The 16,673-nt window shown below is 35.4% G+C and overlaps 1 protein-coding gene across 1 annotated transcript; it reads right to left on the bottom strand.

Annotated features, from left to right (window-relative positions):
- Positions 1-2,527: 2,527 nt before the first annotated feature.
- Positions 2,528-13,271, bottom strand: LOC136805996 (uncharacterized). Its single transcript, XM_067062578.1, has 11 exons — positions 13,153-13,271; positions 12,541-12,656; positions 11,511-11,786; positions 10,602-10,856; positions 6,721-10,081; positions 6,097-6,497; positions 5,532-5,831; positions 5,000-5,272; positions 4,289-4,585; positions 3,185-3,937; positions 2,528-2,758 (listed from the first exon to the last, which is right to left on the bottom strand). Exons 1-11 carry the CDS (start codon positions 13,269-13,271, stop codon positions 2,718-2,720), a joined length of 6,192 nt encoding a protein of 2,063 aa, XP_066918679.1. The 3' UTR covers positions 2,528-2,717.
- Positions 13,272-16,673: the final 3,402 nt, after the last annotated feature.

Here is a 16,673-nt window from a genome sequence, read left to right as displayed (position 1 = left end):
GTGATGGTTTTGGAGTATAATCTTTTAATTTGAAATGATGATCAACTCATTCTTGCTTTTGCAACCCTTATACCTTGGTTCGCCGTTTACACTTATTAAGAATCGCTTTATCTTTAAATAAGAAAAATAAGAAAATCCAATGGGCAAAAAACCATTACGTTGGGCCAAATGAAAAATCTTTTACGTTGAAACCAAATTTCAGTTTAGAAAACTCATGCTTTAGAAATATTTGTCTTCCTTCTTTTAAACATTTTATAGCGTAGCATTCGTGCGTTTAAACTAAATATTTGTCTTCTTCCTTTTTTTAAAGGCGTATTTTCGTTACCTTCCGACCAAAAATTACCCAACCAGAAGCTATCAGACAAAAAAGTGCCCGACCAAAATCCGTCTGATCAAAAATTACCCAACCGGGAGCTATCAGACAAAAAAGTGCCCGACCAAAATCTGTCTGGTCAAAATCTGTTCGAACAAAATCTGTCTGCGCAGAAACCGTCTAGCCAAGAACAGTCCGTCCAAAAACCGTCCGAAAAAGATCCAATCGAATGTCCGAAATCTTTATGTGATGGATACAAAGATGGATATTACGCGCATGCGGACAGCGTACATCATTTCGTACGTTGCGTGAAAGGATATGCTTTTTGTCAACAATGTTCACCAGCAAGTTACGAATACAGTGTCAGATGTAATCAATGTTTGTTCAAGAAGAACGAAGGTGACAAATTTTAAAAATTCTTCATTTTTCTAAGTGAAAAGCTGAGATCTTTTATTAAATGAATTAACGGCAAAACGCTAAAAATGGCAGCTTCTTCTTCTCCAGATGTTTATAAGATTTTTTTCCCATTCTATAATTAATGATTCAATTCCTGATTTAATTGCTGAGCTTTCAATCAACAGCATTTACAGAACCAAGGATGCAATAATTTCGCCGCTACTGGAACGATTGTCTTACCATTAACCCTTCTAGCATCTTTGAAAACTTTTTACATAACTTTTGGAATGTGTATCCAATGGGCTTGAAAATTTTTTTAAGTGTGCTTTCAAGTGTGCACCAAATATGAATTGGTATCTTCGGTAAAAATTTAAGCATCATTAATGACGCCATTGTGACTTGATCATTCTTTGAAGTGCCGAAAATAAGACCCTTCTCTAACTTTCTTTCACTCTGATTTTTTGCTTAAATTTTGTTAAACGCAGGGTCAATTCATCGCCATCTGCTGGCATCGTATATTTTACAGACCGGTAGCTAAAGCAAAATAATCTGCCATCTTCGATAAGTAGACACAAGTTTGGTGCCGGCAATTTGATCGATCAAACCAATCTTTCACCTCGTCGCTTTGCTTCATTCAGGTTTTTTTGCCATTGTTTGAGAAATACTGAGTAGCTCTATTTAGTATTTTATTTAAGATATCTATGGCCCTAGGTTACTGTATCTTTATTATTTTGACAGATGGATGTGATGGTGAGAACCAATCGTTACGTCTAATCGTCTCCAACTTCTTTTGTCCTGATGCATGCTCAGAAAGAGAGGACAATAATCTCACTGGTATGGTTGCAGACCCTTACAGTAAACGACAGTTTGTAGCCTGTTGGAAGGGGAAGACTATAGGTTGTTTATCCTGTCCAAGAGATTTGATTTATAATGAAGAAGAGAATGAATGTCTTTTTGAAGGTGGATTTAGAAGTGAAGGGGAAAATGACTACATTGATTGGTTGGCTTCCTTCTAAAAGATCTGGTAACGAACCTACAATCATCAGAGTATTGCAAAAAAAGGAATTTCACTCTCAAATTTTAAAAACGGCAAGCAGTTTTTTCGTGCCTTAACTTAAGGTTACTTAGAAAGAAGAGTTCTAACTTTGAATATCAATATTAGATTAGATAAATTCGCAAGACTGAAAATGTTGTTCTCGCCCAAACTTTAATTCCGCAAAATACTAAAATACCCAGAAATGTCAAAATATTTCGACCATAATTGTAGATTAATTTCAGTCGTCATAATCACGATGAAAAACTAATACGATTCTCAGAATCTTCAGCGTTTCATTAAAGCGAACTATTTGGGGTTATTTAGCAAGTTCTGAAAGGCTCAGGCACCATGGGCTTATTTTTTGAGTGGCTTAGTGAATAATAAAAATAACAGTCCTACAAAAAGACGGTTTTTCACAAACTAGAGTCAAAGAGGAGTGAAAAGTCGAGAAAGTTAAAAATCTTTAGAATGTACTGGAAATCCTTTATTGAAAATCGAACAAGTTTCTGTGGAAATACCTGTCCAAGTGTCACTTTTAGTGACACTGGTGTATATTATAGTATATCTCAACTTTTATTTAAAGTCTGGACATATGATAAAAGAAATTATGGTGACATTTTCTGTTTCAAAAAGTGTGGGGACACTTAACCTGTTTATAATATTTCAGCCCGCGTATACTATAAATAAAAACTGTCCAAGACTGTAGACACAGACCTCAGACAATGCATCGCTTCATTTTCAAGATTTCGGATTTTTCAAGCAAAGATGACTAAAATTTTAAGTTAATGTTCGGGTAAAATGTATTGTCTTTTCATTTTTGTACATTTTTAAATTTATATATGTATATGATATAAAATTATTTTTGGAATATTTTAAACAAATTTATGAATTTTTATATTGTGTATATGCATTTTACAAAATAAAACTTTTGGATTTTTTGAATTAAATTGAATATCTCGATTTTGTTCATCTTTAACATCCTTCGATTTGGTCTAGAGCATCAGTGTCAACACCTGCAAAGATAAAAATATAAATTATAATCTAAGGAATTTAGAATAGTAACTGTTGCTTTTAAGTACAGATTTGCAGTTGAATCATTTCGTAATGACAAGTGGTATTTCCCATTTTTCAAGTATCAATTGGGATTTGGCGCCCCTTCTAAAAGTAAAATATCTTTGTAAAAATGACGCGAAGATTTTTTGGTATTTTCTTTTTGGTTGAAAACTGCTTATCATAAAAGGTGCAAAAGAGCGAAGCACCCACTTAAAAAAAGCCGCGCTACTGGTTCATAGAGAGTAAACGATTAGTTTTTTTGGAAAGGTACTCAACCAGCTGGCACACAACGTTGTTTCAACGTCCATCTAACGTTATATGGACGTTGTGAACGTTAGATAAACGTTAAAAGAACGTTGAGTGCCAGCTGGGAAATTTCAACTTACCGATTGGTTTAATTTCAAGTATTTTCGTTTTATCCACATCACTATCTGTCGTCACCACGAGGTAAGACTTATCTTCAGTCTCCAAGAAAGATGCAGATTGACAATGTGAAACCGGTACATTCTCCAGTAGTAAGAAACCAAAATCCAAGGCGAGCCTGTAGACCGATACTGATTGCTCATAGTGTGTTATAGCCAGTAAGGTTTGGGTACCAAAAGAGGATACTGAAACATCGACTGCTTTGTAAGATGGGATCTTTTGGAAGAGTTCGAATGTTGTTGAAGTGCTTTTGAGACGATAGATATCAACACTGACTTGGTAGGTTGCGTAGCTACCTGATTGGTCACGATCATTTGCTACTACCAAGAATGTATCATTGTTGAATGTGAAACTTGTTGTGCGACTCAAACCAGTTGTTGCCAGAGATTGTATGAAGTGGAAGTCAGATCCAGAATATTGGTAAATCTCTAGAGTGCTCCTTGATGTGCTGTCGTTGTTAGTTTTCGCCAAAGCTAACCAGGAATTTCCTTTAGCTCCGTTGATCGTGTCAAAGTAGCTTATTGATGTAATTGGAATAGATAGTTCAAGGTCCAAGAGTTCACCTTGGCTGGATAATTGTACACTTGTACCATTGGATAGTAGGACGTTGAGGTCATCACCAGATGAAATTAGTCCAATACCAGGTTGTTTTGACATTTGTCTCACGTATTGGAATCTCATTGTAGTGATATTCCATGAAAGGATTTGGAGAGGTCCTGAATTGAAAAAAAAGATAATGTATTTTATACTAAATTGAAAGTGTTGACTAGAAGACTTGAATCTAAATCCAATGGAACCGATTCTTGAAGGTTTAACCAATATTTTTTTAATTTCAACGCAAATAGATCTTGAGAGCAGACGCTTTTTGTCTAAGACCGACGGATGTTTTGTATGGACTACCCACTTATCTGGGCAACCTTTCCATTGTTTTGATGTGGTCTACAGTCGGCCGTTGTGGTTACTTTCGAACTAAAAAAAAAATCATTGGAGAGAGCTGGGTTCGAACGAAGGATGCTGACGTTGGCTCTTTAAACCACTCAATCTTCACTCCGTAGTTAGATTCTCACCTTGTACATTTGCACATCCTTCGTAACTATTCATTACAAACAAAACTGTCTGGTTGCCAACTTTTCCAACTTTTATTTGTTCAACTCCAGCAGTTGGGAAGGATTGGAATGGGACAAATTTCTTTGTTGTTGTATTCCATCTACAAACATACGATTCACTGCACAAAGTGTACGATTGACCATAAATAGAAACAGCTAAATAGATATCATTGTCCATGGTGAAGACTTGAGAATGCTTTGCATTTTTGAATGGAATTTCTTGTCGGATTGTAAAGTAGTCCAATCGATAACCAAATCCTATGAGTAGAAAGTTGAAATCTTTAATCTAATACATTCTTCAACGAATTGTATCCGGGGGGCACTCAAGGTTAAGGAGATAAATAACGGTCAAGTGCTCCCCCGGGGATTGCATCAACTAATTCTGGACAGTAATTATGCTACTGCTTTGAAATATGTAACATAATTTCAAAAGGTATAGAGTCCAGTTATTAGCTCAGGCTTTTTTAAGACTGCATATTGGTTATTGTTAGTTGGAGCAAAGAATTGTATTTACCCAAGCACTGTTTCAATAGTTAAATTACTACCATATTATGAAGTTCAAGTTTGTCTCATTTTAAATGCTAGGTGGGTGGTACATGGGTAGCAAGTACAAATGTATTATTCAAATCGACCAACAAGAAAGATGCCGAAAATGTAAATTGATAATATTACCTGTCAATGCATTTGTAATGAACGAAAGTGCAGAACATTGATTATTCAAAGTTGCTGACAATGCATTTTCTGCTTGAGTAAGTGAATCTTCCATTACGGGAGATTGTATTTCGTAGTTTGATAGATCAATACCATTGGTTAATCCGGTCAGATTGATGTTACCATAGACAGCAAGATTGCCGATAATGAGCAGATCGCCAGTCAAAGTCTCGTTGGTGTGTCGTCGAATTGCATTGTGGTAAATTTGTGTCAAATTAAGTTTGTTGATTGTTCCTGTGTAAGAACATTATAAATTTTGCAGTAGTTAAAGGAGAACTAGTAAACTCAAAACTAGAAAAGTTGTTGCCGATAACCAAGTGATTAGATATCGAAATGTTATAGCTCACGTCCCCTAGAATCTCATTCTAAAATATCAGAGAAATTTTTAGTGCTGAGGCACAATGAAAGAATCACTAAGGAAATTGATGTTTAGGATTCGAAAAATATTTGAAATAGCGCGTGTTTGAATCTAAAATATTGATATTGTCCTTACCATTGACTTTTAAAGTTTCCACGTGAAGATTCTGTAATAATGTGATTTCACCTTCAATTGTTTGGTCACTACGAAGAGTTACCAGGTTGTCCTTGGTCATCAAGACTCCTCCAATTTGACCAGAAGTGATCAGATTCTGAACATGAACGTTTTCCTGGAAAGTGACGTGACCGTGCAATGTTTGTGTCTGGGGTGAAGATTTGAAAAGGGTTCGTTCAATGAGCTCCTTAAGATTGATACCATTTATGTGCTGGTTAACCAGGATATCCGTGAATTCGACGTTCTCAAATAGCTTGTCACCTAAACATAAAGCGTAAGTATTAGGTGAAAGTAAGTAAGTGTTAAATTGCTGTTACTTCAATTTGTCAGCTTTTGAAACCAGGGATGCACTTTATAGACCTGTGATAAATATAATACCATCAAAAAACAACCAGAAAACAACAATTTCTATCGGTTATTGAATTACTTTCTTTTCTTGATGAACTAAATTACTGTATGATGAAAATCAGTTTATAAACTTCCAAGCAACCTTTTTAAAAGGTTTTAGATATAAAATGTTTTATACCTGAAATTGCCTGGTCAGTCATCTTGGTCACAATGTCATCTGGGATTCTGAGGAAGTTGATCAGGTTTGTAGTCAAATGTTTGACAGTAAACTGTTCACCAGTAAGACAACAGAATGTCTGTTCTCCTGTCACTTTCAATGTCTCGTTGTGAAGTCGACGTAATATTGGTAACCCATTGATTGTGTTGATGAGGAGATTTTCACCAGTCGAATGTAAGGATTCGGTCATTATACCGTTGGTGAATTTGATTAGATCTGGAAATGTGTGATTCATTTTTGTTGTTACTACTTGATTGAAGAAGTTATCAATGTCGATTTTGTTAATTGTGGTGACATTTAGGTCAATGAACATTGTTTCGTGTTGGAAAGATACTTGTGAGTAGACAGTCTGCTCTTTAAGCCTAAAAACAACAAAAAGGAAGTTTCGTGGTATAAGGCTTAAGTGTTAAACATTTGAAGAAAATTTAACTTAAATGAATGCATATATATAACAATTCACGATTAAGAAAAATGTCAGTTACTGAGTTTTGACCATGGTCATAGGAGTATTTAATAAAAACTGTCAAAATTAGCTCAAGATGCCTATTTTAAGTTGGCTAATAGTTTTAAAAGAAATATTCATACCCTTTTGTCATTATGAAGTTCCAGTCTAAGATGTTCATATTGTTAAGATATCTGGAATACACATCGCCAAGAACTGTGGTTTGTGCTATCAAATATTTGTTACCAGAGATGCGTTGCTCCATATCTTTTGTGACTACTGAACTATACAAATCATCGACATCAATACCATTGATTTGGTGTGTCTGGAGGTTGACCATAATTGCTTGACCGTTGATTGTTTTGTGACCAGTGATAGTTTGATTCTCGGATCGGTAGATGATTCGATCTGTTTGGATATCATTGATACTTTGAGATTCGAGGTTTTGTATATTTGAAGCACCATTGATGACCAGTTTTGAAATATTATTCGTGTTGAACCTTGAGATGACTTGATGGAGTTTGGTTATGTTGGTATTATTGATGGATCTAATGGTTGCATCTCCTTGGATATGAACATCTCCTTTGATGACGAGATTCTCAAAGGTTACTTGTTGTGACTTCTTACTGTATAATTCTTCTTTGAGTTTCAGAATGTCAACTCCATTGATTGTTGAGGTGGTGTTAAGGTTTGTGTTGATTTCAATGTCGGTAAAGATCTTCTCAGATTCAATAGTTTGGTCAGTGTCCAAAGTAACGATGTCAGCTTTCAGTGCAGATAGATCGATGCCATTGACGTAGGAGACTGAACGATTGTAGTCGGTACCTTCGAAGCATTTTTCACCAGTGATAGTTTCATTTCGTGAAATCTGCATACCAGACAAATCCAGGTCTGATAGATCAACACCATCGATAGTTTCTGAGACACCAAGATCACCTTGAACTTCAACATGGTAATTGGTGAGATTCAAAACAGCAAATGTTTTATGACCAGTGATATTTTGATTTCCAGTTCTTTGAATAAGTTGATTTGAAAAGTCAACTCCATTGATAGTGCTGTTGGTGATCAAGTCTTTCTCAATGGTGAATTCATTGTTGAATGTGAAAGAGTATTTCACAATCTCGTCCTGGTCCTTGTACATCAAATGATTGAAGAAATTATCGATACTAACATTCATGACAGAGTCTGTAACTGACAAATCGTTTTCAAAGGTTTGTCTTTCAGTGAAGGTTACAGGATAGTTGAAAGTGTGATTTGATGATTTTCGAGCAAAGTCTTCTGGGAATCGATGACCATTGATCAAGGATGTGTTGAGATTTCCAGTTGAGTGTACATTGTTAGCAAACTCGATAGATTCGAATGATTGGTCACCATTCTTTTGGAGAGTACTATCAAAAATTCTACCATACTCACTGATTGATTTACCGTTCAACTGATCGACGTTGTGTGATTCTAACATGATGTCTGTGAACTTCATATTGCCAAGATCTTGCTCTTGATCCAAACGAACTGCATTTTCAGCAAAGACGGAAAAATCAATACCGTTGATTTGTTTTTGGTCAACCATTGTTAGGTTGTGAGTGACGACTTCATTCTGGAAGGACAAAGATCCTTCGAGTGTTTTCTGACCATTGGTTTTGATCAATCTTGATGTATTGATACCAGCAATGGTTTCATCAACTTGCAAAGTCTTCTTCATGTGGACAGGTCCTTTGAAATGCTGGGTGTGATTGAATGCGATTGCTTGTTTATTCAAAATGACATCAGATGGTATATTGATCTCGTTGATCTCTTGTTGACATTGTAAGAATCCCTTGATTGTCACATTTGAATTGAAGATTTTGTTGCCAAATGCTATAGTTTGATTCTGTTGCTTGCTGGACATTCGGTTCTTTAGTTCGTCAAGGTTGATTCCATTGATGAGATTTTCAATAACCACATTTTCATTAGATGTAATCGAGGTGAAGATTTTGTTACCAGTGACATCTTGCGAAATGTTTTTTCGGAAACAATCAGTGAACAGGATGGTTAGATTATGGTCATTAACCAAGGTTATGTTAGTTGTATTCGTGGTTACTGGTGAAGAGAATGTCTTTGGTGCACTCAATGTTGCTGGTTGATCAATTAGAACTGCAAATTCTGAGAGATCAATGCCCATAATCTTGTTGATCGACAAGTCACCATTTATAGTGATGGAGTTGTTGAACGTTTTGATGCCAGTGATGGTCTGGTTTTTATCATCAATGAAGACGTCCTTTTCGAAATCCAGATGGTTGATCTTGCCTTGAACGTCCATACTATTGATGGTTTGTTGAACATTGAATTTCTTGTTGCCAGAAATGAGAGCAGATTCATCGAGATTCACCAAGTTTGAATACAACTGATCGATGTTGATTGTGTTGATTCTTGAGACGTTAAGATTGTTGTGAATGTGGAGAGTATCAGCACTAGTGGAGTTTTCAAAGACCATCTTGTTGGTGATATTTGATGTAGAGTTGAGTGACCAAAGATTCTTGTTGTCCATTGTTGTAACCTGATCTCCTTGTTGCTCGACTTCAGATTGTAAGATGGTTATGTTGGTTGGATTCACTTCTTCTGGATCAGCAAGGTAGGATGATTGGTTCACCAAGAATAAGATACTTCCTGAAGTCAAAGTTAGAGTGTCAATGAACACATTATCCAGAGTTAGATTGTTGACTGTCTTTTGTCCTGTGATTGTTTGTTGTCCAGTCTTCAGTACAGAGTCACTCAAGATCGTTTCAGTTGTGCTCAATAGGGTTTTGATCTCGTTCAATGTTTGATTGATGAGACTAATCTCCTTGGTGACGAATCTTTTGAAAGCTTCCATTGGACTGTCCCGAAGGATTATGTCATATGAGATTTGATACATGGATGAACCTTGGTCTGTGTTAACAGCTCCGATCACAAGCATGAAGTCAAATTTGCCGGTAACGTTACTTCTTGTTGTGAAGGTAGATATGGAGTTTGGTTGTGGTCTGAAGTCAGCTGTGATGTTTTCGATGGCGTAAACTTCGAAAGGAACCGCATTAAACATTTCATCATGATGTGAGAAAGAGTAGATACCAACTTGATCCATATTGTCCCTCTGATCACCATAAATCAACAATACATCTTGCTTGCAATTGGGTATCGGAACATGTTTCCAAATCTTTGCTCCATAAGTCGGCAAGGTCTGTAGAAGTTGGAATTTTCCTTTGTTCAGTCGGTAAATGTATGATGGAACATTCATTAATTTGTTGTCAGTGGTGCCAGAAGCTTCATTGGCAATAATGATGTAATCTTCATTAGATAAGACAAAGTGCTCGATGTCTAAGGCACCACTGCTTGCCAGAGATTGTGTGAACAAGAATCGCCCAAGGTTTACGTTGTACTCATAGACTTGTGTTTTGGGTTCTAGGGTTCCAACATCGTTTCGATAGTTGGCCACGATTAAGTAGGCTTTGGTTTGGGATACAAAACATTCGATATCGCTAACACCTGAGCCTGGAAAAGAATAATTGTAAGTTGCAATTGAAGATGTTTGAGCTTAAGTGGATTTAAGCTTTGTTTCAGAAATATAATTCGAAGTATGAGACTGAAATTCTTATTTATACGAAAAGACTTTTAACAATTGCGCTAAATCTCAAAACAAGCTTGAATTTTACAAAACTAAACATTTGACTATTCCTAAAGTCTGAACAACACCTTTAGAGCGAAATGACGAGCTATAATTCATTCGACGTCAGTATACTAAAGGATATTTATTAGCAGTGTCCACCTAACCCTCTTGAAAATATTGACCAAACACCCCGCTGAGGCAAATACACTACAATCTAATCCCCATCGGAATATTTCAGAAATCTTAAAAGATCGAAATGGATTTTTCAGCCGTAAATGATAGAATTTGAAATCTTAAAATCTAAACTTTTAAGGCTTTGTAGACTATAAAATACCCAATTTCTTAGGAAAATGGGCTCCAAATATTTTGGATGTTCGTATAACAAAAACGTGTATGATCACATACCTGGTAACATAGAATTGTAATGAAAATATCTTTGATTGGAATGATATTTGAAGATTTGAACATTCGTTTGCCACTCATATTTCTCATCTGCGCCTCCATTGATGACTGTTTTATGAACACCAATGATGAAAAAGGTCTCTTGTTTGATTTCCACGAATTTCAATGCTCGGATGTGTGGTAATGGATTTGATTGGATCTTGATAAATGAGTACGTTGGACTGTTCAAATCGATCTCGTATATGGATAAACCATCACCTGAAATTGGATAAAGTTACACATTTTTTTATAAGAACAAATTATATAAGAACATGTTAAGAACAAGTTAAGAATATCTTAAGGCTTCGTAGACGACTCTTAGACAACTGCTGCATTTTTAGACTTGAAACTCAAAAAGTTAAGAACATCCGAAGGTTTCATAAATTTCGGATGTTCTATTAAAAAAAGACGTGTACAGATTTTGAATGAGGACCTTGATTGTTTAACATCAATAAAATGCCAAAGTGATCTTTCAACTAATATATGTCATATTGATCTGTTTAATAATAGGATTAAAATTGTCATAAACCTTTAAATTCATTAACACTCCCCATTCAGCTCCTATTTTGGAGGGTTTCAATATCACGCAAGAAAACAAGATTAGGTCCCTCAAAGTATGAACAAACTATATATAAGAATGACATAACATAAGCCTTCAATTGCCAAAATATTAAGTCAAGAACATTTCAAGGCTTAGCGAATACGAAGACAGCCAATTTTTCGAAAAAATACACAAAGAATCTCACAAAATGGTTTTTTATATTTTAAGAAAACTTTTAGGTTTAAACCTCTAAGTTAAGAACATCCGAAAGCTTCAAAAATATCGGATGTTTTTAAAAAAGTGTACACTCTTGTTGTCAAATAAAATCATACCTGCTGCAGCAAAGAATTTCACTTTAGATGATGGATTCACATGACCATGAAACACTGCCAGATTCAAAAGTCCTTTTTCGAACAAAATAGTATGAACGGAAACCAATTTATCCTGGGTGTCATATTTAGCAATGATGATTGTGCTGGTACCATTCTTGGTAATTGCAAAGTATTGATAACGATCTAAGACTGATCCAAGTTCCAGAGGTAGGATTTGGTGGGCTTTTGAGAAGTATTCGGATGAAAGGACTGGAATTGATCGACGCAAAAACAATTCTAAAGAAAATTAGAAGCAATAAGTCCATGGAATCTTGAACAACTCGACTGAGATAGACATTAAACCATTTTTAGGCAAAATATGGTTAAATTTCCCTTTTCATCTCATCTTTACTCATTTCGACCCTTACAGTGCACTTTGCGAAACTTGGAAATGGGACCCTTAAGGGCTGACAGGGTCCCAAAACCCCAAAATATCAAAAATCGACTCCCTCAAAGAGACATAAATTTTAGCAATAAATTGGAGAAAAAATGTGACAGCGTCGGGGAAAGGTCTAAAATTGACAGAGTTCATTATTCTGACTCTCACAAGGTCGATTTTTGAAGTTGCGTTCCATTAACAGTATCAATCTCGTACCCAGAGCAACTTGTACCACCTTTCGATCATACTGAAGAGCATTATATAACCTTTCACAAGGAGTGGGAACGAGTTTAAACCTGTATACTCTATCGTGAATAACGATTCAACCAGTCATTTTACATAAGATTCCTATTCCCGCAATGAGATTCTTAAGTCACTTTTCTGTCGGAAAAAGACCAGAATTCCGGGTTGTTATAAAATGACATTTGGAAAGTTATGCAGTTTTATAACTAAGCACAAATTTTCCGTTCCTTTAGAAAAAATGTCCTTCCCAATCTCATTCCGGTTATCACAGGAAAAACAGCGGAAAAATTCCGGAAAAGCAACAAGAATTTTAGTGCGGGAATAAGAATCTTATTAAAAACGACGGTAGTCCGTTTAAATAAAAAGTACCTTCTCGGTTAGCAGCTTTTTGAGCATCTTTAACTTCCTCATACCATGTTTTAATTTCACGGCGCGTTCGACTTTTTGTAAAATCGAATCGAATGTCTTCATCCTCTTCATCATCCCTAGGAACAAAAAATGTAGTGATTAGATATTGTAAGAATTGTTTAGATTTAGTATAATTATCATGCTATCGACAATAAGTCGAAGCCCCCATTCAATGTATTCTGAAAAACTTTCAAAACTAACATAGAGGTCCAAGTTATTTTTAAAAATATTTTATTGGTTTTTATGCTGAAATATGAGGCCGTCAAAAAGTGCCGAAAAGGACTACTACAGCCTCTTATTACAGACTCGGTGACGCCCCTCCCCACCCTGGAGAAATTGGCAAGAATATCGTCCCAGAGGAAAATTTTACCCTATTATATTTGTCCCCGCTGATAACAATAAAACAAACAAATCCTCATTGAAAAATATTGAGCTAAGGCGAAAATAAAAGATGTTGTATTTCGGAATGCGGGTGAAGGAAAAAAGCTCTCATCAGCCGTCCGGAAAATTGTTTTGCTATTTTTGATAACTTAAGATCATTGAAATTGAACTTTAAAGATAACTTGTACAAACAGTTTGAAGTAAGCTCTGAATACTAATGTAACAACTCCTAACGAAAATAGCGGGAATATATAACCAAACAACGTTTGATAGCTTGAACGGTCAACTCGATTTTCTTTATAATTAACCATATAGATGAACCCATAGTCTGCTACCTTGTCAAAATCACCCGGCCGGTTTCCGGAAACACTACATTTTTTCTGGTAGCAAGCCTGACCTCATTCGATCCAATCTGATACAAAAATTCTCACAAGGTCATTAGAAGTGGTACATCCCTTTCGCTTTAGCTTTGGACTCGAGAATTAAGACATAAGATACCTTTCATTCATCATTTTTGGGTTATTGAACTCTTCCATAACTTTCATTGATGAAATATCCAAAGCATGTTTCAGTCCATCCAGAAGATTCTCAGTCATGGAAGAAGTGGTACCGTTGGTAATCTCGATAGCATTTCCTCCAGTAGATGAACATTGATTTACAAACAAAACGAAGAAGCAAATGAAAAACATCTTCCGATTCATCTTCAGCACCTGCTAAAACAAAAATTTATTTTTATTATAAGAACAATTTTATAAGAACACGAGGCTGAAAATTGGTCTAAAAGTCTAATATAAAATTAAAATAATCCTATTAGCCTCAGGATTCAGAAATTAATTGGAAAGTACCGATTTTTGAAATAGATTTTGAACCCATTTCAAATTTTAAGGAAAAATAATTAGCGAAAACCCGGCCTGAGCCAAAATTTACAGGTTCTTATAAAAAAGTATGTATCTCAAAACTTAGTGATCTGTGATGGACGTGTAATCCAGAGATAGAAAAAGGTAAAAGATGATCGGCTGTATACTTTGAATTTGTTTCATATCTGCTTCAAAAAGGTTATTTTCCCACACCAAGGTTCTACTACCATTTTTCAATCGAAAAAAACCAAAACTTCGGGTGGTTGAAAAAATGAGCTTCGAAGAGTTAAGGCAGTTTCCTAATTAAGTAGAAGAAACCCTTTTCAATCTCATGCCGGCCGGTATGTAATCACTGAAATAAAGCGGAAAAATCCTTGTAAAGTGAGGAGAATCTTCGTAAGAAAAATGGAATCTTATGCAAAAACAACGATAACTAATACTTTTCTCTATCAATTCTTTCCATGAAAATGCTTGCTTTCCCTTTCTGTTTCTGGTTTCCGGTTTTTTTCTGGAATATCGTTTAGTCTCAATTCGATGACCCTTTCCACCCGCCGTTTTGGGATTTTTCAAAATTGAACTTTGAGAGCAAAGATGGCTTACAAACCATCAAAACATTAAATCAAAAATCTATACACAAAATTCTTTCAGACTTTATAGTAAGAAGAGAATTTGGTGAACCGTATTACGGGCCTGAAACCTTGTTTTGTTGGTCAACCAAAAGATAAATTCAAGTCAGAAAATAGGAAACAAAGCTTCCATATAGAGTTTTTAAACGGGTCATTAGGCCCGTAAAATTTCATTTTCTGATCCACAATCTGAAATTTAGCAGTCAAGCTAGCCTATATACACAGGCGGTAACATATTTCAAAGTCTAGTTTTTTTCCGTGAGTAAAGGCTACCATAAGCTCATATCGAAATTTCCAAAACTACTTCAAAATAAAAAAAATCAGGTCATCGCAAATAAATCCTCATCAAAATCATCGCAATAAAGTGCCAGGCTGACAGGGTTAACTATTTCGCTGTATATGGCACTTATTTCAAAAACTCAATATTATGTCAGTTAAACTGGATTAGATAGGGGAGCTATTCGAGCAGTTCGTGAAATAAGAAAATAGTTTAATTTCATTCAGATTACTTATTTGACGTTTTCTCATATAATCGTTAGCGATTTCAAGGTTTTGCAAAAGTAAAAAAAAAAAAATAGGACTATCCAAGATATATATGAAAAAGATAACTTTCAATCAGAAAATTGTATTTCATCACTTACCAGAATTTATGAATGTTCTGTGCTGCTATCCTTCCTAACTTCGTGTGTTTGTGTGGTTGAAATGTATTTTTTTTTCGTTTTTATCAAGGTTTTAATTTCCCTTGCGAATACTCACATGTTACAATGCTAAAGTGATTTGGGAATAAAGAGGCGATTGCGATTGTTTTCATCAAAATGATGGTCTTGTACAATAAAATCTTTTATACAATTAAAAAGTTTGATACTTTTGAATTTCAATGCAATTTCATTTCTCTTGCTCATTAAAAATCATTTAATTTCCATTGTTCATTTGGTATGGCGTCTTTGGTATAAGTTTTTGTTGTGCACTTTTTTTTTAGAACAATTTGATGATCTTTTTCTTCACTTTTTTTTGCTGGAAAAAGCTTAAAGTTGCCTATCTGGCCCTTCAGGCTTTACAGATCTGTGATCCCGGTAGGATATTTTCGGCCACCAGGGGTTAAAACAAAACTCGATGGGGATATTGCACATTTTTTATCGTTGGATGTTTGAATTTATCATTTTTTTTCAAGTCAGAAAATCTAGTGGAGACGAAAAAATAGCACTTCATTATTTTTGCAGGGACAAAAATTGGAGTCTTATTTTCCACTAGGGACGATATCTTGTCCAATTTTTCCAGGTTGAAGGATTGACATAGGGGTGCAAAACCAAAACAACCTCATATTTGAGATATTGCTTAGGAATTAGTGGTAAGAAAGCAAAACAAAAACATTATAAGAAATTATTGAAATATAGGAACATCTAAGCGTAGGTCAAAACTCATTGATTCTTACAAAAAAGACCTTATTCAGTTACCTGTACGGAATATTAGACCTTATCGGAGTTTTTGATTTTTTTAAAAAAGCGATGCATTGTGGAATTGTTTCGAGTGTATTACAATAGAAATCTCTTGGGAATTCCTCAAGGGAATTTTATCTCTTTCAAGTTGCTTGACATTTCTTAGAAAGAAATTTTCTGCAACACAAAGATTACAAAGAAAACTCTCTGCGACTTGACATTTTATGTTTTCTTCACTTTTTGTGATCTTATTCAGTCTTGCTAACTTTGACCTCCCAATGCCCAATGCCTCTTTGAGATTGCTAAGTTACAAGCCCCTAAATCCTTCCAATCCACACCCCACCCCCCCCCCCGCAAACGAAAAACTCGTGACTTCGCTTCTACACAGAGTATTCAAGTATATCAGAACACGTGAAAATGTGCAAAATGATCTACTCTGACAATTTGTATTATCTTTCCTTACCCCCTTACCCCAGTGTTTCGGCTAGAATAATTCATGTTTTTGAAATGATTTCATCTTCAGGAAAATGAGACAGGGATGTTAAAATTACGAAATCTTGATGGTTTCATTTGCTTACCACAAAAATAATTCCCCACGCAAAATGTTGAAATTTTACAAGTAACTTGATCTGCCATATTCGGTCCTTTCTCGATACTCTGAGGTCCCAAAGAGTAGAGGGGATTCGAATAGGAGGGGGGTCAAAAATTCTTCCAATTATAATAAACGGGGGGACCTAATTGCTGGGGGTTGGAAATTGTACCACTATATGAAACCAAAAAGCAAAACAAAGTTG

Source organism: Clytia hemisphaerica, unplaced genomic scaffold, assembly GCF_902728285.1.
Source record: "Clytia hemisphaerica strain Z4C2 unplaced genomic scaffold, Clytia hemisphaerica genome assembly, whole genome shotgun sequence".
Taxonomy (NCBI): Eukaryota; Metazoa; Cnidaria; class Hydrozoa; order Leptothecata; family Clytiidae; genus Clytia; species Clytia hemisphaerica.
This window is presented reverse-complemented; position numbering and strand designations above follow the sequence as displayed.

Coding starts and splice junctions, on each gene's coding strand:
- LOC136805996 (XM_067062578.1), bottom strand. CDS start 13,271: ATGGTTAATTATAAAGAAAATCGAGTTGACCGTTCAAGCTATCAAACG. Junction 6,498..6,720: donor AACTTCATAATGACAAAAGG/GTATGAATATTT, acceptor TGTTGTTTTTAG/GCTTAAAGAGCAGACTGTCT. Junction 2,759..3,184: donor ACTTGAAATTAAACCAATCG/GTAAGTTGAAAT, acceptor TTATCTTTGCAG/GTGTTGACACTGATGCTCTA.